General features: G+C 33.9%; 1 protein-coding gene across 1 annotated transcript in view; it reads left to right on the top strand.

The window, feature by feature from the left end:
- The first annotated feature begins 2,364 nt into the window (after positions 1 to 2,364).
- Positions 2,365 to 21,939, top strand: part of Gmppa (GDP-mannose pyrophosphorylase A) — a 42,782-nt gene continuing 23,207 nt past the window's right edge. The window contains exons 1-3 of the mRNA XM_072530136.1: positions 2,365 to 2,533; positions 2,598 to 2,796; positions 19,763 to 19,946. Coding sequence (XP_072386237.1) covers positions 2,494 to 2,533; positions 2,598 to 2,796; positions 19,763 to 19,946 — 423 coding nt within the window. The 5' untranslated portion in view covers positions 2,365 to 2,493. The remainder of the gene's footprint in view (positions 2,534 to 2,597; positions 2,797 to 19,762; positions 19,947 to 21,939) is intronic.

The following is a 21,939-nucleotide window of genomic DNA, read 5'->3' as shown; positions in this document are numbered from 1 at the left end:
ACACTTGCCATTGTCAAGTCAGATTAGTTCTGCTTCGTCTTGATGTTCCAGGCGAACTGATGAACTGTTCAAACCACCAGTAGGCATGCTCTTCGAAAGGACGGCGAATTGCATCTTCAGATACCTTTCCATCGATTAGCCCCTCCCCACGTAGATCTTTGTATTCAGATACCACTTGACTTTTCCTAATTTCATCCTTTTTTTTGCATATGGTATGTATAATGTTTTAAGGTACTTTCATTAACATTACCTCAAACTCGCAAACTCTTGGGTAAATGTAAATAGTACAGAATACATACCAGCCCTCCATCGCACTAATTAGTTAACCATAAGTATACATATTAAGCGCTTATTGACTCTGTACTTAAATTATCAACCCGACAAATAACTAATTCTGCTATATATCTCTGCTATCATATAGCACAAACTCAGAATAATTTATTTGTTTATCTTAACTATTTGATACTAAAAATAATTATTTAGTTGACCCTACAAACAATGTCTTAGTTTTATAATAACCTAAAAACGATTTTCCATCTATTACATTAATTTTTATTTAAAAAAAAAATAAGTCATTTATTAAATTATTAACGCGACAAACAACTAATGCTGCCATCTCTGCTTTCAGATCACTCAAAACAATTTATTTGATTTTTTCTTGACTATTTGACAATAAAAATAATTGTTTAGTCGAATCTACAAACAATAATAATGTTAATTTTATAATTACGTTCAATTGATTTCCCATCTATTACATTTGTTTTTATTTAAAAAATAAGTAATTTGTTAAATTATTAACCCGACACAATTAATTTTGCAATACATCTAAAATTCTTAATTTCTTACGTGCCATAGGACTGAGTAACCAAATTTAATACATTAAATTTTTGTTCATTTTTCACATTCATTTCATGTAAATACAGTTAAATGATAAACTTTCTATTTGTGGTTGAAACAAATAATTGTAAATAAAAGAAAATTAGAAATATTCTCTCGAAATACTTCAGTTATCTATCACAAGACGAATTTAATGGTAACAACAATAAGAGTTTTATTTAAATCTTATATTTTCTTCACAATCTGGCGTTCGTGCACAGGTTTGTATTATTTCCAGAGATATGTAATGTAAGACTCTCTTAAGGTGGGTACACATATGCTCCGAATGCCGTCTCGAACCCCGTCGCGTTCTCAAGTGTGGACGGAGTCATGCAACCGCGTACCGTACCTCGACGTGTCAACAACGTACATCGAAGCGATCTATCGGTTGTCGGTAAAATGCCTTCGCATCAAAGGAAATTTGAGCGCGACAATGTACACCGCGAATTCATGTTTGGACTAGCTTGCGAATCTTTTATCGAATCTCGAGTCATTCAAAATAGTCAGTCTGTTATTTTGAAGGTTGAAGGTGTTTTTAAAGTTGAGTGCATCAAGATGGAATGGACGGAAGAGAATAGTTTACTCTTAATCGAAAATTATCGGGAAAAAGAGATATTATGGGATACAAATAATCCCAGATACTACAATAAGATAAAAAAAAACGATGCATGGGAAGAGATTGCTTCTAAAATGCAAATTACAGTGGATGAGTGTAAAAAAAATGACCAATCTTCTATCTGGATTACGGAGAGAAAATCTTGCATCTTGCACATGCAAATTCAACTCAATTACTGCTGGAACGCTAAAATGTTTGGTACAAAGTACGGAGCGGTGTTCGGTTCGTTACTTATTTCAATGCCCCCTGTAACAACGTCGCGAACTTCTGTTGATCGCGTCGCTGTACGCGACGGGGTTCGAGACGGTATTCGGAGCATATGTGTACCCACCTTTACATATCTCTGATTATTTTAGACGGCTGAAAATATACTCGAGTAGAACCCTGCGCATTGCGTACAATTAAATTTCCGTTAATAGTTTTTAAAATTTATTATTAGAGGCCGCCACCTGACGGCAGATTAAAAGTCAAACATTTGTTCCATAAGGATTGCCTAACTATTCTTTTTTAAACAATGATTTTGCTATCTCTGCTTCTGCTATCAGATGGCACACACTCAGAATAATTTATTTGCTTTTTTTCTTAATTATTTAATCTTAAAAACACAACTAAATATATATAAGTGGTGGGTTATAAATAGCCCACCCTACAAACGATTTCCCATCTATTAGATTAATTAGTTTTTATTTAAAAAATAAGTAATTTGTTAAATTATTAACACAAAGAATTGGTTTTATTATAATAAGCGACAATCGATTTCCCATCTCGGATTACCTTACCACAGAATGTGTATTCTGTGATTCTAAATCTTCTTTTTTATGGACTTTTTTTTAAATTCAGCAGATTTCAGGTTATGTTAAGAAGCAATGTCAAAGTCACAATTTGTAAAACGAAAACAGTCGAAAAATCAAAACAATTGGTTGAGAGTCTACGTGTCGATAAAGATAAAATGTAAATTTTACTTATTCGCTATAATTTGAATTTGAAAGTGTTTCAACACAATGCTAAAAGCCGTAATTTTAATTGGAGGGCCACAAAAAGGTATTAATAATTATTCGTAATTTATTCTTACTTAAATGTAAAATTCTAACTCTAATTTTTACAGGAACAAGGTTTAGGCCTCTTTCATTAGATATTCCGAAACCTCTTTTTCCAGTAGCTGGTTTACCATTGATTCAACATCACATTGAAGCATGCAGTGCCATAGAAGGGGTAAAAGAAATTCTTATAATTGGATTTTACCCCATATCTCAAATCCAACCATTTGCAACAGAAATGCAACATTTGTACAACATAACAGTCAAGTAAGATTTAATTATTGGACTTTTTAAATGCATGACAGACTTTAAGCCATGTCAAGTGGTCTTTGAAAAGGTGAATGTTCATGTTGAGGTTTTTAAACTTTGTTTTGTTTTTTGTAAGGTAGAGACAAATTTTGTATCCTTAGAATTCATATGTTATATAAATATAAATGTTTTGTTACCTACATCTACATGTTTAAAAAGTGTAACTAAAAGGTATAATATGTTCCAGTGCAATATTTTTTTACCCCCTGATTGTTGTCAACTACAACTATCACATACTTACCTATATCACAGTGTATTTCTAAAGAATTCTTTCTTTTAGCATTAATTAAAATTCTTTTAACATTAAACTGTGCTTATATATTTTTGTATTTTTTGTTTGATGAAATATTGTGTAATATATTTTACTATACAGCGTTCCACGTTAAGAAAATAACATTAGGCTTATGGAGATCAGTGTTGCCAAAACTCTCAGGCATGCGGTTTACTAGATTGTCGATATATTTTTCGAATTTCCATTTTCAATTAACATTTAACTGTAAAGTCAGAATAACAACTGAAGAACCACAAATCCTTATTATCATTATGTAGTCTCAGACAACGACATAAAATCGCTGACATACGTACACCGTATTATTTTAAGTTGCAATTAGTAATTAGATATATGCATTCCAAGCGGTCCGTTTATTTGCTTTTAAATCTTTAATAGCCGGCAAAGTCTATGATTTAACTAAGCAATATTTTCTACTGATTTCTATGATTCATGATATATAATATTCTTACTGAAAAACTGTCGTTACTATAATTAAAATAAGATAAAATAAAATTATCTTTTGTAAATACTATTTATTTAATAAAAATCATTTTCCCTACTTTTCATCTCTTGTTTCGAATGGGTACTTTTGGTCAATTACGTTAAAAAACATTAATTTAATTCATGTCTGTGAAAACGAAAATACAAATAATTATACAACCCTGAACCGTGCTTGTGTTCATCGTGGCATCGCTGCGCTTCTATCGTCCATAAGAAATACATGGCCCTATCTCCGCAATGTTATTTTCTTAACTTGAAACGCTCTATAGCTGTAATTCAGTGATTAATTCTTCTAAAATAAATGTCTTTGTAGGGGGTGTTTTCAATGTAGCAATGTAATCTGAATTATTTTTGTGGCAATTTGTCATTCAATTTTAAGACTTAAAATTCCTATAGACATGTGTGATAACCTTTTGTCATTATAAATATACAGTGGTTTAAAAAGTTTAAAATGCAAGTTAAACATTTATTATAGATCTAAAACTATGTATATGATATGTAAGGAAGTAATACTTTGATATCAACTAAAATTTGAAAAAATTAACCAGTGGCATATTAGTAGTCTTAGTGGCAACATTTTGCTCCCTATTTCTTATGAAATTGAGGAAAAATTAGATGTATTTTTATGTTTTTTGTTTAAATGCGGGCTCATATTTGGATAACAAAAGTTGTAGAGCTAAATGTTGAATTATTTATAGTACAACAAGAAATTAAGGAAGGTGACACATACATATAACAGGATCTATAAATTGTATGAGGTGGAAATCAAGTTGTTGTTTTCTAATAAGAAACATCAAAATAATATTGGTTCCCAACAGTTTAAAAGCTTTCCATAAAGAGTATCCCTGTTAAGATAGTCAAAATATTTTCAATCCCAGAATTCAATGTTTTTCATTTTTTTATGTTCTATGATTAAAAATTAGGACTCAGTTTCTTTTTTTTTGTGCCCGTTGCAATCAATTGAAAACTTTTAAAAAATTCACACGCATAGTTGAGGCTTTTACAAAACTTGTGTACGAACTGTTTTTGTTAGCTGTTTGTCAACTGTTCAGCTATTACTTCATCCTTTCCTGGGCTCTTATTTTTCTTTAGTTTCTCTATTATTTCTTTTTCATTAGGAGGTCTTTCCTCACTTCGTTCTTGATCTCTATTTTGCTTCAGTTCTTCTTCTTCATATTTTGTTGCAGGTATTTCATTTAGAAGCTCTTCTAAGTATTCTTTCCATCTGTTCAGTATTTCCTCATCACTTACTAAATTCCTTCCATTTTTGCTTTTCTAGTATACAGGTTTTCTTTGGTAGCCCTTTTTCTCAATTTTCACTGCTTGATATAAGTTTCAAATTTCTTTATTTTTAAAGCTTTCTTCTATGCATTTCAATTTATCTTCATTGTATTTTCTACTTTTCTTTGATCTTATGATTCTCTGGGCTTGTTTTCTTTGTTCTTTGTTTTTTTATATCTCTGTTATTTTTCTTGCTTAATTTTGAGTCTTAATTTATTTCGTTCATCTAGTTCTGTTTTATATTCCTCATCGAACCTATATATATATATATATATATATATATATATATATATATATATATATATATATATATATATTTCCACTTTCTCTAATATTATCTAATTCTCTAGTGACTATTCTTTCATATTTATTTTGTTCTTCTGCCAGTAGTCTAATAGGTTTAGTTGCTTTATACTTTTTTTCCTATGGTTAATAAGAACTGGTGTGAGCTGCTTCATTTGTATTCCAACTATAAAATGAACTGTGCCTGCATCTGAACCTCTAAGTATATGTTCTTTATACATTTTTCCATATCTTTTTTGACGAGCACATGATCTATTTGGTTTAAAGTTTTCCCATCTGGTGATCTCCACTTTCCTTAGTGTATTCTTTTGTGCTGAAAGTATGTGGTCATAATGGTCATATTTCTTTCTTTTGCAAAGTCTATTGAGAAGTGACCATTTCATTATTTTTGCATTAGCATCACCTACATAGTACTATTTTTACATCATATTTGAGAATATTTTCAAATACTGTGTCTATTTGATTATAGAAGTTTTCCTTTATTTCTATGTTTTTCTCTTCAGTAGGTGCGTGTATGTTTATAAATGTTATTCGCTTCAAGCGTTGTTTCTAAGAGAACGGTTCATTCTACACAAAAAATGCTTACTAACATTTTTGTTTAAAATAATCTTAGCTACATTTTTTATTTGAAACATTTTTTCAAGTTTCAACACGGTGTACAGATTCTTGATAAATCGATTTTTTTCCGTTTTTAACCCCTTTCGAAGGGGGTTTTCAGTTCAGCTTGTTCGTATGATTTTTAGAGGTTCAGTGACATTTCGTCTCTGACAACCGGAGTAATTGAAAAATAAATAGTCATTTATTTCCATTCAGTTTTGTCCTAGTTGTTTTGTTTCCTGTAGTACTCCTATTTTGAATTTATATTTTTTGCATTCGTCGACTAGGTGTTTTAGTCCTTCCTTGTATGTTCCTCTTACATTCCATGTCCCTACTAATATATTTTTGTGTTATGTTTTGTTTCAATCTTTACATTTTGTCCATCTCGTTTACCTTTATTTTGCTAAGTCGCCTTTGTTATGTTGGCCTCTTTTAGTTGTACTGATAGTTTTTTGGTGTTACCTTTTTCATTACTTGTTGTTGGCTTTTATTCCATGTCCTATAATTAGTTTCTGGTATCCTATTTTGACATTTTTTATATTATATCCCTCTGCCATAGCCCTACTTATAATTTTTTTGTGGATAATTCTTTCTTATTTTGACCTATCATCATTTATATAAGTAGATTTGTTTGCCCCTTTTGTCTTTTTAATTTACTTTTGTTTTTCATTACTTCGATTTTATTTTTCACGCTGTTAAGTTCCACTATGGCAGTATTTTCTCCTATTTTACTTGCTCCATTTATATCTACTGATACTTGTAGTTCCTTTTCCATGAAATTCTTCATAGTCTCTCGCAAAACTTTTTGATCATTTGTATCATTTTTTTTTTCTTGTATTATTACATTTTTCTTCCTTCTTTCTCTCTCCAATTTCTCTATTTTTTCGTTTGCTGTGTTAATTTCCTTTTTTTGATTGATCTATTTGTTTTATAGCTTTTTATTTGTTTCTCGCAGCTTTTTTATTTCATTTTGTTTGTTTTTAGTTGTGTGCTTTCGTTTCCGGATCTATATTGTTCTTTTTTTATGTCTTTTATATCCGTTGTTAATTCCCTCATCATTTTCACTATTTGGTCCATTCCACTTGTGTTTTCTTCATCTCTTTTTTACGGTGTTTTTCCCTTTTCCCTTCAACAGTTAGCTCGTCATCTGAATTCATTGTTCTTTATTCCTAGTAATTTCCTGTGCTAGAGTTATTAGTCACTGCGTCACGGGCGTAGTTACGCGAAAATTCTACTCACAGTAAAAATTTTCACCCACACCCGTGCTGGCTGTGCCCAATTGTCCAGCACTTTTGTATCCAGTTCATCATCATATAACGGGGGTCCTACGGCGATGGCCGCTTCCCGCATTTCAGCCTCCATCTTTTCCTATCTCTTCAATCTCCCTTTTCTAAGCCTCTAGATTGCATTGTTTTTGTAATTTCTCTTCTCCATTAATTTGGTGGTCTTCCCCTTTTCCTTCTTTCTGGCGGAACATACATTAAGGCTTTCTTTGGCCACCGCTCCTCCTCCATTCTCATCACGTGACCATACCATTGTAATTGCCTTCCTTGTATTCTATCTGAAAGAGTATCTCTAATTCCTGTACGGTTTCGTATTTCCTCATTCCTGATTCTTTCCATTTTCGATACTCGACATGACCTTCTAAGATAATCCATTTCCACAACGTCTACTTTATCTCGTTCATTCTTTGCCATCGTCCAACATTCGGCACCATATGTGGTAATTGGTTCTACAATTGCTCTGTATACGCGAAGTTTGGTATGCATCTTTATTTTATTAGACCACAGTAATGAATTCAGTATTCGTATGCATTTTTTCCCTTGGGTTATTCGGTTTTGTACATCTATCTTAACTCTGCCATCTGCTGATATGATGCTTCTTAGATATTTATACTGGTTGCAGCCTTTTATGACTGCGTTTTCAAGCCTCAGATCTGTGGTATTTCCTCCAATTTTTAAATATTCTGTTTTGCTTATGTTTACAGTAAGCCCCCATTTGGCATATTCCTCAAATAATTTTCGATTCATATAATTTATATCTTCCTCATCGGTTGCAACCACCGCCTGATCATCTGCAAACAACAATGTATACAGAGTTTCTTGTCCCACTTCGATGCCCATAAATCTACATTTATTTCTCCAATTCCTCAATGCTTCTTGGACGTATATTTTAAAGAGTGTCGGTGACAAACAGCATCCTTGCTTTAGGCCTTTAGTGACTTTAAATTCATTTGAGGTTCCGGTTCCAATTTTTACACAACTAACTGCATTTTCGTACAATTTATATATCGCTCGGATATACGTCGAATCCAATCCGGACCTTTCGAGGACCTCAAACATTTTCTTTAACGGGACACTATCATATGCTTTCTCAAGGTCTATAAATACCAAATGGGTCTCTCTACTTCTTCCGACACGCTTTTCAATTATTTGTCGTAGGATAAATATATTATCAAGGCAGGATCTCCCGGTACGAAAGCCGCTTTGTTCTTCAATATCTCGTATCTGTCTTTCAACCCTTCTTTAATATTCTGCCGTACAACCGGCCCACAGAGCTCGTCACACTAATACCTCTATAATTGGAACAGTCTCTTTTATTCCCTCTCTTATATATGGAGCTTATATAAGATTTATTCCAATCTTTAGGAATTTCCTGGTCTCCACACATACATTTATTGAAAAGGTCTACTATTAATTCTAAAAGTGCAGTCGGCCCATATTTAACCAGCTCTATGGGAATGTCTCCAGGCCCTGCGGCTTTTCCGTTTCTAACCTCTTTTTAAGGTTTCCGTCAATTCAGATAATGTTATTATAGGGATTTCCTGTTGTATCCAGTTAAAGATCAGAATCCGGCAGTGCTTATATGTTTATAATAAAATTATTGAAAGTTTTTTACGGACAGTTATTTTCCTGTTTATTAATATTATTTATTTTCCTAAATGAATGCACCTCTCAAAAACTTTAATATGGTAAAATCAAATATTCTTTACATACGTTATTTCTTGGATTAGTTTCCACCTCTAACTTTTAATGGCTTGAATTTTTGTGGGATCCGGTTTTTGTGTCTGTGTGCACTTTTCGTTTTTGAAGGCAAATTAACCAATAATTTTTCTTTTATCCAATTTTTACAATTATTAAAATTCGTGTTATCATTAATCATATATTTTTTACTATTTGGTATATTTTTTCATTTTGGTATAATTAGTATGCTTCAAAATCTTTTAATCTTTCGCAAATCATCCTAACAAAGGCGTTAAATATCTTGCTTTTCCATCAAGAGTTGACGATTATTCCACGCTTTTATTCAATGGAACTGTAATTTATGAATTTCTTTCCTTAATTTAATGTAGCTTTCTTTATATGCACAGTTATTTTTAAGGTTTTTTTATGCGAATTTGAACTACGCTTCTTCTTCTTACGATGCCTATCCGTTCCGGATGTTGGCGATCAACATGGCTATCCAAACTTTGCTTGCTGCTATTCTGAATAGTCCGGTTGTCGATGTATTGAATATATGAACTACGCAGAGGTGCAAAAAATTCGGTCCATAGAGAAGACGCTTTTTGGAGATCCCACTTATAGATTTGGCATGGGTTTAAGGAAGAATATTAAATGTAAATAAGAAGCACAATTTATGCGAAAAAAATTATTTATTTATAATAACATATGACAATATTCGAAAATTGAAACAAATGAAAAATAGCTTTGTTGATAAAAAACAGTTATAACAAAATAATGTTTGTCATTTGTTATTAATACCTAGTAGATATTTCCTTCGACGGCCTTTTAACAGCCTGCAAACGTCTTGACATTTTGGTAATTAAATTTTGAACATGACGTTGGTCCCATTCGTGCCATATTGTCCGAAGAGCCGCACTAAGCTTAGGCAAGTTGTTTCGGAGGGGTAGATGAACTTGAATTAATCTTCCCAATGTGTTCCACAGATGTTCCATTGGGTTGAGGTCGGGGCTGGAAGCTGGCCAATTCATACGGACAATCTCTATGTCGTTTAATTATTCATTGACAATTCTAGCACGGTGGGCCCCCGCGTTTTCGTCCATAAAAATGAAATTAGGTCATATGAATGGCGCAAAACGTACTCCATCCTTATCTAAAATGGTTGTTATATACCTTGCTTCTGTCATAGATCCTCCATCTACAAGAACTAAGTCAGTACGGGGATCGGAACTTATACCAACCCGAGTATAGATAGGCCTTGTCTCCAGTCTTGTCTCCGTGTCTTCTCCAGATTCTTTCGCGACCGTCTGGTGACCACAAGCAAAACCTGGACTCATCCGAGAACACAAGATTACTCCAATCTGCGAAATTCCAATTTTCGTGTTCAAAAGCAAGTCTAGCTGTGTGGTGTTCCACTGATAACTGTGGACATAGGGCTGGTCTTCTGCATAATAACTTCGTTTTATAAAGTCAGATGTCTATTTCTTAAACACGACGAAACCAAAAATAGATCATCACGTGCAGATATTGCTCTCCTATGGTCTGATTCTGACCTAATTTAGTTGTCATTTTGATTGAATCACTGAATGAATCTTTGAACTGCGCAACGACTTACAACTAGCACTTGGGTGGCATAATATTGACTACGAACATCTTGCACTAAAGCCACGGCTTTTGCAGCATTCGTTAGTGTTAATATCATTTTAATTAATACAATTAAAAATTTTGAACTCAAAACGTTTTAATACAAAATTGGTTTGGTTTTTAAAATCAGTACGATAACAATTTAATTTCTTGCCGCTTATCGAACTTAAATTTTTGATAAAACCATAAATTTTTATTGTATATAAGAAATGCCATAAAAGTTTGACAAGTAATGTATAGAAACTCTTCTTCTTCTTCTTCTTTGTATGAAGACATGACTGTCTGTTTTTCAATGTGCCTCCAGTAAGTTTTCGTTGTCTTTCTACTGATCTTCTTCGTATTGCGAAACCGTCTATTTGTTGTCATTCGGCTTATATGATGGTCCCATTCTACTCTTCTATTTCTTACACAGTTCTTGATGTTCTCCACCTTGCATCTACGTCGTATATCTCTACTTCTAGCTCTGTCCCATACGGTCTTGCCATCAATTTTTGTAAGTGTTTTCATCTCTGCTGTTTCTATCTTTTTTATCTTCTCTGTGTCAGGTCGTGTTTTTACCGCGTAGGTCATTATTGGTCTGATGACTGTTTTGTAAATTCTGATTTTGATTTCTTTTCCGATATTTTTTTCTCCATTCTCCATATATATATATATTCTTCTTAAAGTTCCATCTCCTATCGGAGGTTGGATATCATAACGGCTATGGTCACTTTGTTAGCTGCTGCTCTGAAAAGTTGTAGTGAACTACAGTTAAACCATTCTCTAAGGTTCTTCAGCCAGGAGATGCGTCTTCTTCCTATGCTTCTTCTTCCTTGGATCCTTCCTTGCATAATAATTCTCAGCAGCTCATATTTTTCTCCTCTGGTTATGTGACCCAAATATTCTAGTTTTCTTCTTTTTATGCTGTTCATAATTTCTAACTCCTTATTTAGACGTCGTAGTACCTCAGCATTGGTAATCCTTTGAACCCACTGAATTTTTAATATTCTTCTGTAACACCACATTTCGAACGCTTCTATTTTCCTTATGTGTTGTTTCTTCAATGTCCAAGCTTCCATTCCGTATAGTAAGATAGAAAATATGTAACATCTTAGAGCCCTCAATCTGAGATGCAACTGAAGGTCTCTGTTGGTAAGCATTGTCTTCATTTTCACAAATGCTTGCCTTGCAGTTTCAATTCGGACTTTGATTTCTCTGCTTTGGTCATTTTTGTCATCAACCCAGGTTCCCAGATATTTATATGTCTCTACTTTTTCTATTTGGGTTTGCTCTATCATTAATCTTTCATTTCCATGTTGCGTTTTTGAGACAATCATGAATTTAGTTTTTCTCTTATTTATTTTTAGTCCGTATCTAATGCAATATTCGTTAATTCTATTAACCAATTCTTGTAGCGATTCCAGGGTGTCTGCCATTATAACGGTGTCATCAGCGAATCTTATGTTATTTACTATTCTTCCGTTTACAGAGATTCCATCACCCAGATCCGCTATCGCTTCCTGGAATATGGCTTCACTGTACACGTTAAACAGTAATGGTGACAGAACACAGCCCTGTCTTACTCCTCTCTTTATATCTATATTTTCGGACTTTTGTTCTTCTATCTTTATATTGGCCTTTTGATTCCAATACAGATTGATAATGATTCGTAAGTCTCGTCTGTCTATATCTTTGTTTCTCAGTATTTCTATTAGTTTTTCATGTCGGACCCTGTCGAATGCCTTCTCGAAGTCGATAAAACAGGAATAAATATCTAGGTTCATATCTAAGCATCTTTGAGAGAGGACATTAAAAGCAAACAATGCCTCTCTCGTTCCCAGTCCCTTGCGGAACCCAAACTGAGTATCATCCATATCCATATATATATATATATATATATATATATATATATATATATATATATATATATATATATATATATATATATATATATATATATATATATTATTGTTTCATTCAGACAACCTGCGGCTCTATTCACTTGATCTTCCATTTCAGTTTCGAGATTTCCGTAGCTAGATAATGTGATGCATAGATAGTTAAATTCCATCTCTTGTTCTATTATCTGACCTTCCAACCCCAATTTACATCTTAGTAAATTTGCTGTTATAGCCATGCATTTTGTTTTTTTTTTTTGGGAAATTAGCATGTTAAATTATCTGGCGGTTACATTAAGTTGGTGCAGTATACGTTGTAAATCATCTTCACTTTGAGCGAGTAGTATGGCGTCGTTTGCATAGCAGATTCTTTTAAGTTATTTTTCTCCCATTTGGTATCCTTTTTTAGTTCTTAATTTTTTATTATTTCATCCATAATGAGGTTGAACAATAGAGGATTCAGGGAATCTCCCTGTCTTATCCCATTGTCAGCTTCAATAGGGTCGGTTAGTTCTTCTACTCTTACTTTTATTGTGTGTAGATATTTTCGATCGTTTTGATTATTCCTAGAGGTATCACTCTTGCGTACAATATGTGGATATATTGATATCGATAACGGTGTCGGTGTGTGTGGATATGTCGATAACGGTGCATGATCTTCCCGACCTAAAACCTTGTTGTTCTTCTGCTAGTATTATAATTTCATTCAGTTTATTTGTAATTACTTAGGTTGTTAATTTTAGTGTTGTGTTTAATAAATTAATTCCTCTGTAATTTTCCGGGTCCGATTTGTCTCCCTTTTTGAAGAGAGGTATTAGGATGCTTGATCTCCATTCTTGAGGAATTCTGTTGTGTTCTATTATTTTTTGGATTAGTTTTAATAGTGGTTTGGTCGTATCTAGTCCTCCGTACTTTAGGAGTTCGTTCGGTATTCTGTCCTCTCCTGGCGATTTTCTATTTTTTAAATTTCCCCTTCTCAATATTTATTTCTTCGTTTGTCGCCACCTCTGGTGTTGGTGGTTCATTATCGTCACCTTTAGCAAATAAGGATCGTCTGCCCATGTTTCCTTCTGAATGTGTTTCGTTTTTATTAATTCGTTCATCCCTTTTCTTTGTCCTCTGACCATTCTGCATATTTCTCTTTCTGGTTGCTATTTTGAGAAGCTCTGCCAGGGTTCTCTTTTTATTTGTCTAACTGAAGTATTCGTTTCATTTCTGATTCGTTTATAGTGGTTGTATGCCTGTTGAGTTTTGCATTGTCAGAAGTATTTCTTCTTTTCTTTACATTTTGTCTTCACTTCCTCTCTAAATCATGGTGCTTTCTTTTTTGATAGGTTAGTGTCCGTTACTTTCCTCTCTCCAAGTGATTCTTTTGCTGCGTTAATTATGTTATTTTTGAGTTTTTCCCAGCTTTCCTGCATGTTATTGTTTTCTAATATTTTATTCCCAGCGACCTTCTTTGATATTCTTTTTCTGTATAAGGATTCGGTATTTAATCCTTCGATTGATTTTTGTTTGTGTTGGCGCCGCTCTCTTGGGTGTAAAGTATTTCAGGAAGATTCTTATTTTGCTCGCTACCTACATCTGAAGAGTTGAGACATCTTACGTCGATTATTTTCGATGGATGTATATTTGTGTTGGTCTTTGTGATAAAAAAATGTGTTGCTTATTCTAAGTTCGTTATTCGTGCAGAAGTTCTACATTTTCGTTTTTAACATTCTTGTTATGTTTTTGCTTAATTCCGGGTATTACATGGATTGCCTATTCGAGCGTTAAAATCCCCCAATATTATCATCTTCCCCAGACTTGATCGATTACTTGTTGTAAGTCGTCATAAAATGTTTCCCTTGCTGTTTAAGGCTTGTTATTTTGTGGCCCGTATACTCCGATGATATTCAGGTATGTATAAAAATTAATAATTGTAATTGTAAGAAAACTGTATACTATGATATATGTATTTATATATCCAAATGTGACCGAACATTGATCTTTTTACATTTTGATGATTTGTTAAATTTTATAAATTCTTAGTCCCTTCTTATTATATTTTGTGGAGTTAAGAAAATCTCATCAGTAATATTGAAAACAGGATTATGATAATATTGATAATCTATTGTATTTTAAATTTAAATATGCAAGTAGTCATTAAATTATTTATACACAATTATCTGATAATTATTAGCTATATTGCATAAATTATCTAAAATTTTCAGATACATACAGAATTTAAAAAATAATTAGATGTGTTCAGAGGTCAAAAATATATGAATCATAATTTGTTAAGTAAAATTATTGCTGAATTAGTTGTTCGAGTACTTATTAATCATTAGCGTAGATGATTTGAAATAATAAATACGTACTTACTATGTAAAGGAGGTTAATATCTGTGTTTATCGCAATACCTAAAAAACCCAATGAATGGAATGTGAAGAATATAGAACCAGTATCGAGAATCAGTATGAAAAAATGGCCTTTTAAATTTGGGTATATCGTAGAATGATATGCGTACCCTGGACAGCACACCGTACAAATATTTTAATATTAACAGACTTCGACATCAACACTTGGCTTGCCACAAACATCAAGCAAAATTTTTGAGGTATTTTGGACACGTAGCCAGAAGAAAGGAAGATATGTAGATATTAGTGGTTAAAGGCAAAGTAGATTATAAAATAACTCAAGGAGGATCGACATCCGATGGTCAGACCAAATAAAGAGCACCACTGGTTACTCTCTGTCTGAAGCAGCACACCATGCCCAGTAGAGAGAAGAATGGATAGAAACCATACGTCACTAAATTCTTCTTCTTATGGCGCCGTCTCCTTTGGAAGGTTGGCGATCCAAATGGCAACTGTAGTTTTGGAAACTGCTGCGCGAAAGATTTCTGCGGATGAGCGGTTGAACCATCTCCTCAGGTCTTTCAGCCGCGAGTTCTGGCGTCTTCCTACTGATCTTTTGCCCTGTACCACATTCTTATGAAGAATAAAGGATGGAGGAGGAAGAGGAGCTTTGCCATGTGGTGTTATAAAAGAATGTGGAAAATACCATGTAACAACATACAGTGTGTCAAGTTTAAAACTTACCCTGGGCTATATCTCACGAACAAAACTTGATATCGAAAAATGCTTGAAACCGTTTTTAATATAGTAAGGGAGAACTAAAATGACATGCCCCAAGATTACTGAGTGAAGCATCCCAAATTGAGGTCCTTGGAAATTTTGCGATAGAACCTACTGCATCAACACGTCAAGTATCTGCAATAACAGAACTTTCACATGAGTCGGTTAGAAAGGTGTTGAAATTACATAAGTTTCATCCGTACAAAACACAAATTCTTCAAGAACTAGGCGATGATGAACCAGACCGACGAATTGAGTTTTGTGAATTCATAACTGAAAGAATTCGCGTTGAACCGAGAATGTTACAAAATATTTGTTTCACTGATGAATGTACTTTTATGCTGAATAGTAATGTAAATAAACAAAACTGTCGGTACTGGAGTGATGCGAACCCGCATCGATTCAGAGAAGGTCACTCTCAATATCCTGAAAAACTGAATGTTTGGGCAGGAATATTAGGCGATGCTATAATTGGCCTCTTGTTCATACCAGGCAATTTAAGTGGCGACATTTATCTCGATATGCTGGAAAACATCATCGAACATTTGCTTTGCTCACTATGCAGATCTAGTTAGGCACTGGTTGGATGCTAATTATCCGAACAAACGGATTGGAAGGAGAGGTCCTATTGAGTGGCCACCGAGGTCACCAAACTCACCACCACCTGACCTGAAAAAGAAAAAAATATACTTAACACTGAGAAGGAAAGAAAAATGAGCTACTTTGGTCACATACTAAGAAATAAAAAATGTGAGCTGATGCGATTAGTTGTGCAAGGGAAGGTAGAAGGAAAAAGAGAACTCAGAAAACGACGCACGTTCTGGTTGAAAATTTTCACTCCAAAAGCAGTGGAGTGGAAAAACAACAATGGAACTCTTAAGAACTGCTACAAAAATGGGCCGTGATGATGCACAGTAAGAATAAGATATGTAAAAAATGATATGTGTACAAATGATATTGTACAAACCAGAAGACTGATTACGCCAGTAGAACGCATTGTCTTATCAAAAGTATGTCCTACAATACCTCCCAGTTTGTTAGTTGATTTTAGACAAAAAATTGGACTTAAGCTTGTCTTTACAGTCATTTTTCTAAACATCAGTACCACTCTTTCCGAAGACAATCATATATTGAGCTTCAGAAGACAAATATACGTTAGTCCTATATCTCCTTACCTGACTCGTTCACTTCTTCTTCTTCTTAAAGTGCCTATCCGTTCCGGATGTTGGCAATCATCACGGCTATCTTTACTTTATTTATTGCAGCGCGGAACAGTTCAGTGGTAGTCGTGTTATACCACTTTCGTAAATTTTGAAGCCAGGAAATGCGTCTTCTTCCAGGTCCTCTCTTACCATTTACTTTCCCTTTGAGAATCAGCTGGAGAAGGCCGTAACGTTCTTGATTTCTCATTACATGTCCTAGATATTCCAACTTTTTAGTTTTGACGGTTATGAGAATTTCACATTCCTTCCCCATTCTACGCAGGACCTCCACATTAGTAACTCTGTCAACCCAGGATATACGTAAGATGCGCCTATAACACCACATTTTGAAAGCTTCGAGCCGATTCATAGATGCAACAGTCAGTGTCCATGCTTCCATTCCGTAGAGCAGAACTGTGAATATGTAGCAGTCCAATAGACGGCATTTTGTTTTTAATGATATGTCTCGATTGTTGAAAATGGTTCTCATTATAACGAATGCTGCTTTTGCTTTTATTATTCGCTGTGTAATTTCTGTTGAGTGGTCCCATTGGCTATTTAATTTGGTGCCTAGATATGTATATTGCTCGACTCTTTCGATATTCTGTTGGTTGATTGTAAGTTGAGCGTTTAGTATTGGTTTTTTTCTAATCACTTCACTTACTCGTTCACTTAGATTTCAATAATACATCATATCAAATATTCTTAACTCAAGAAGGTTTGGCCTTGGTACAACTGCAAAAAATCTGGGCACATTGCCACTATCGAACCAGGGAACAACAGAAGAAGATATAAACAACAGACTGAGACAAACAAGAAACTGTATAAGACAACTAAACTCAGTGTTGTGGGATAAGAACATTACGATAAAGACAAAAAAGAGAATATATAACACCCTGACAAGAAGTATCCTGACATATGGGTCCGAAAACTGGACAATAAACAAGAGAAATAGAGGTAGAATAAGAGCAGTAGAAATGGAGTTCCTGAGGAGAAGCTGTAGACTTACAAAAAGAGACAGAATTGAAAACGCAGAGATTAAGCGGAGAATGGGAGTGCAATCAGACATAATCGACTATATAGAGGAGAAGAGACTATCCTGGTACGGCCACGTCAGAAGAGCGGACAGAGGACGCTGGATAAACAAAATCACAGAATGGAGCCCGATTGGAAGAAGAAAGAGAGGAAGACCCCGAAGGTCATTCAGAGATGAAATCGACGAGGCTATGGAGAAAAGAACCCTGCGGGATGGAGACTGGAATGACAGGGAAAATTGGAGAAAACGGTTGAGTGAAGGAAGACAGTGAAAACTGTGGAAATCCTTAGTAGTAGTAGTAGTACATTGCCACTAACTGTCTCGGTAAATTGGAATCAACAACAAATTCAATTGCTTCAAACAACAGTCAACAGTGTAGAAATCTACGCTCATTTATAATATACCACATAGGCAACCAACCTCACTATAAATATTGTATCAGAATTTTAAATTTTAACAATTTCTATGGCATATTCCATCATTTTTATACAAATATAAAATCATAATTCGCAACAGTACAGTGTAGCGAATCCTGGTATTGACAATCCCAAAACTAATGTGAGAGTTTTACCAAATGTTCGGTTACTTCCATGTGACATTGCTAATGAGCGGAATGATAGTATCCATAAAAGAAAGAGAAGCAAATACACTTACCTTATATTGTCGCATTGTCTACATTCCTATCAGATTTACCTTCTTATCAGTTACCAGAAGAAAGGGAGGTTATGATAGAGTATTAAACAAATAATTGCTACAAATTAACAATTTTTATTTCTTAAAAGTATATTAATATAAATATGGATCCGGCAGCTTTTTTCGATTTATAAAAATGTTTGGAGTGACAGGCGCCGAAATTTAACTATGGAATAATTAATTGAGTATTTAGTTATTTGATGCTTTAAACAAAAATGATATAATTTATAAGAATAAACGGTTTATTTTTCCTCCACCATGTTGTTTGTTGTGTGTGAAAAAAAGCGTAAGCGGGATGATAATTTGCTACCAAAACGAAAGTCCTTAAATAAAAATACCATTTAAATTTCAAAATTTGTATCTCACGTTTTTTCAAAAAAAAAATCATAACCTTAAATTAAATTAAATAAATTAAATTTAAGCATTCTCACAAATAAGTTATTCGTGAAAATACCCACATTTCAGTGAAAAAAACTAAACTTTAAAAGTTGTGTTTTCTACTATGCGAAATTTTAAGTGATTTCCCAAAATATGCTAATTTTGAGATACAACGTTTTCTGAACAACGATATATCACTTGGGAGGGAACCAACGCTGTAGAAATTTTATGATGGGAAACAAATAAAGTGTACAAAGCAAAGGAGGTTTCTTCTTCTTTTGGTGCACTCCATTTCTGGAGGTTTGCTATCGCTACTTTTTGAATGTTCATGCCCGTCCAAGTTCTGATATTGCGAAACCATGACATGGCTCTTCTGCCTACTCCTCCTGGGGCCTCTGTCTTTCCTTCAATTATTAATCGTAGCCAGTCTTTCTCTTCTTAATCGTTGTTATAAGTTCTAACTCTCCATTTATGGTATTTAATACTGTTCGATTCGTAATGTGTTGTGTCCATGATATTTTGAGCATTGTGCGATAAAGCCACACTCCTAGCCGTCGCATGGTCTTTAATTCTAATGTCCGTGCTTCAACTACATACAAAAGGACTGACCAAACGTAACATTTAATAACTCTAAAGGAGGTTTCGAGATATATTAATAAAAATTAAAAATCAATAATAGCAAATTCACCATCTAATACACATAAATGGCATAAATGTAATACTGAAATTTTAAGAATCTCTTTGATTGTACATACAGCTACAAGGAAATGAATGAATCTGTTATATTATGAGAATACTTTCTCTACGTAAGACACTCATATATATAAATGTTACAAAAATATAAATATAAATGTTAAAAATGTTACATTTGAAATTTTCGCGGGAGTTATATGTGCTTTCTGTAGTTTTCCGGAATTGCCTCCGCGTTGAATAATTTTGGTTTTGATAAAAACCATTATTTTGACGACATTTCGGCAAGGTCGCACTTGCTATTGTCAAGTCAGGTAGTCACAGGTTAATTTTTATAACCATATTATTAATTAAAATTTTTTATATTTGCAGATATCTCCAAGAATATGTGGCATTAGGTACAGCTGGTGGCTTATACCATTTTAGAGATCAAATTAGATTTGGAAATCCAGAGGCATTTTTTGTAATGAATGGTGATGTATGTTCTGATTTTCCGTTAGCAGAACTTTACCAATTTCACAAAGAAACGTGGGAAAAATCTGGCAAAAAAGCATTAGTAAGTGTTTTGTTAAATTTTAATTAGATTTAGGGTTTCGAAGAAAAATGTAGGTATTTATAAAACGCTCATTCAGATCACTCAATATAATAATATATCTATTATATTTATACACTTATACACATATGAGTATAATTCAAAAATTTTAGTTAAATATTGTGTTTACATGACATTACAATTGATTGTAATGGTAATTACATTTTTAACTAACGTTTCGATTTCTACACCAGAAGTCGTTTTCAAAAAAGATATTTCAGAAATTTGTTAAAAAGAGTGTATAGCCACCAACGTTGTTGACGAGGTTATGTTATTTCACAAAATTAAAGTTGATCAACTTACCCGGGGTGTTATATGAGGGTGGATTTTTTGTCGTATGGAACTTTAAATTCTGATTATTCTGCATTATTAATATGTGCTATAGCGTTTGTGTATATGTGAATGTTCGTGTATTGTGTATGTGTGTTGTATTCTAACTAATAATTATACTGGCCACTCACTTGCAGAGTTCCTTATCCGACGACCATTGCCTTCAGTTAAAGATCTGTAGGAAATCGCAACTCTTTACCACACACAGTGCAGCAGCAGCATAATTGTGCTAGAAACCCAAAAGAAAAAAACGTTCTGGGTTAAAAACTGGCTGATGAAAAGAAATAGGTTATCTCAAACGTCACCTATGGCAGAATTAAAGCTTTCCTGTACGGACGATTATAAATACTACTTACGAATGGATGAAACATGCTTTAAAAGACTACTGAAATTAGAGACACTTTTAACTACAAAACAAAACACTAGAATGAGAAGTGCCATTACTGCGGAAGAAAGACTAACTGCAACATTACGGTTTTTGGCAACCGGTCGCAGTCTTGAAGACATGAAATATACAACTTTTATTTCATCTCGAGCGTTAGGGATTATAATTCCAGAAACGTGCGCCGCGATCTTCAAGGCGATGCGTTTGCCTTGAATGAACACATACTAAAACCATATCCTAACAAAAATTTAACCAACGAACGACGTATTTTAATTATCGGTTAATCCGGGCACGAAACGTTGTAGAAAACGCATTTGGAATTTTGACGAGCCCCTTTAGAATACTTCACACAAAGATAAACATGAAACCGGAAAATCCTTAGTATTTATGTCTTGTGTCGTTCATAATTTTTTACGATGTAATGCGAAAGCTATATACATGCCGCCAATCTAAACAGATATCTAGGACTTAAATTCAGGAACAGTTATTAATGGATACTGGATAAAAGGGTATAGTATGGATGGACTTCAGGCCAGTGCTTCTCGGAATGTATCACAGCAAGCAAAGGATATCCTTAAAATATATGAACACTTCTTTGTTGGTGAAGGTAAAGTTTCATGGCAAGATCTCTTTTTGTAGTGATAACTAATTTTCATAAACATGTAATATAACAATTATAATACTTACATTTTCATTTTCTATATCTTCTACCTCATCCTCACCAATATTTATTGAGGTAGTTGAGGTGCCACACATATGCAGTTTCGTCAAGCGAGCGCGCTAAGGCGTCTACGATAACTGCATGTATGTGGTGATTTTGGCCTTCAGTCAACGGTCTGTCAGTCGCCGGGCCTCTTCGATATCCGCAAGTGAGTGGTCAGCATTAGATGTTACGTCTTGTCCTGCTTTACGGAGTAACATCTAAGAATTCTTATGTGTATATTAATACTTGAAGATAAGTTGCAGTTAATCTTCATAAGACCGTTAAAAGAGCTTTTAACTTTTTCAATAAAGTTTTTATTTCGAGGCTATGATCCCAGGTATAATTAATATTGCAGCCCAGATAGCATATTTTCTCCACTCTTACATGTTCTTACATTAATCATCCTTTGGAGTCTTTGCTCACTATCTGCCAGCAATACGGTATGGTCTGCATATCTAATATTGTTTATAAGTTGGCCATTTACTGCAATACCATCTTCTGATTGGTTCAAGGCGTCTCTAAAGATGTTTTCAGAGTAT

This window comes from Diabrotica undecimpunctata, chromosome 4 (genome assembly GCF_040954645.1).
Source record: "Diabrotica undecimpunctata isolate CICGRU chromosome 4, icDiaUnde3, whole genome shotgun sequence".
Taxonomy (NCBI): Eukaryota; Metazoa; Arthropoda; class Insecta; order Coleoptera; family Chrysomelidae; genus Diabrotica; species Diabrotica undecimpunctata.
The sequence above is the reverse complement of the archived record's forward strand: the minus strand, read 5'-3'. Positions and strand labels throughout refer to the sequence as shown.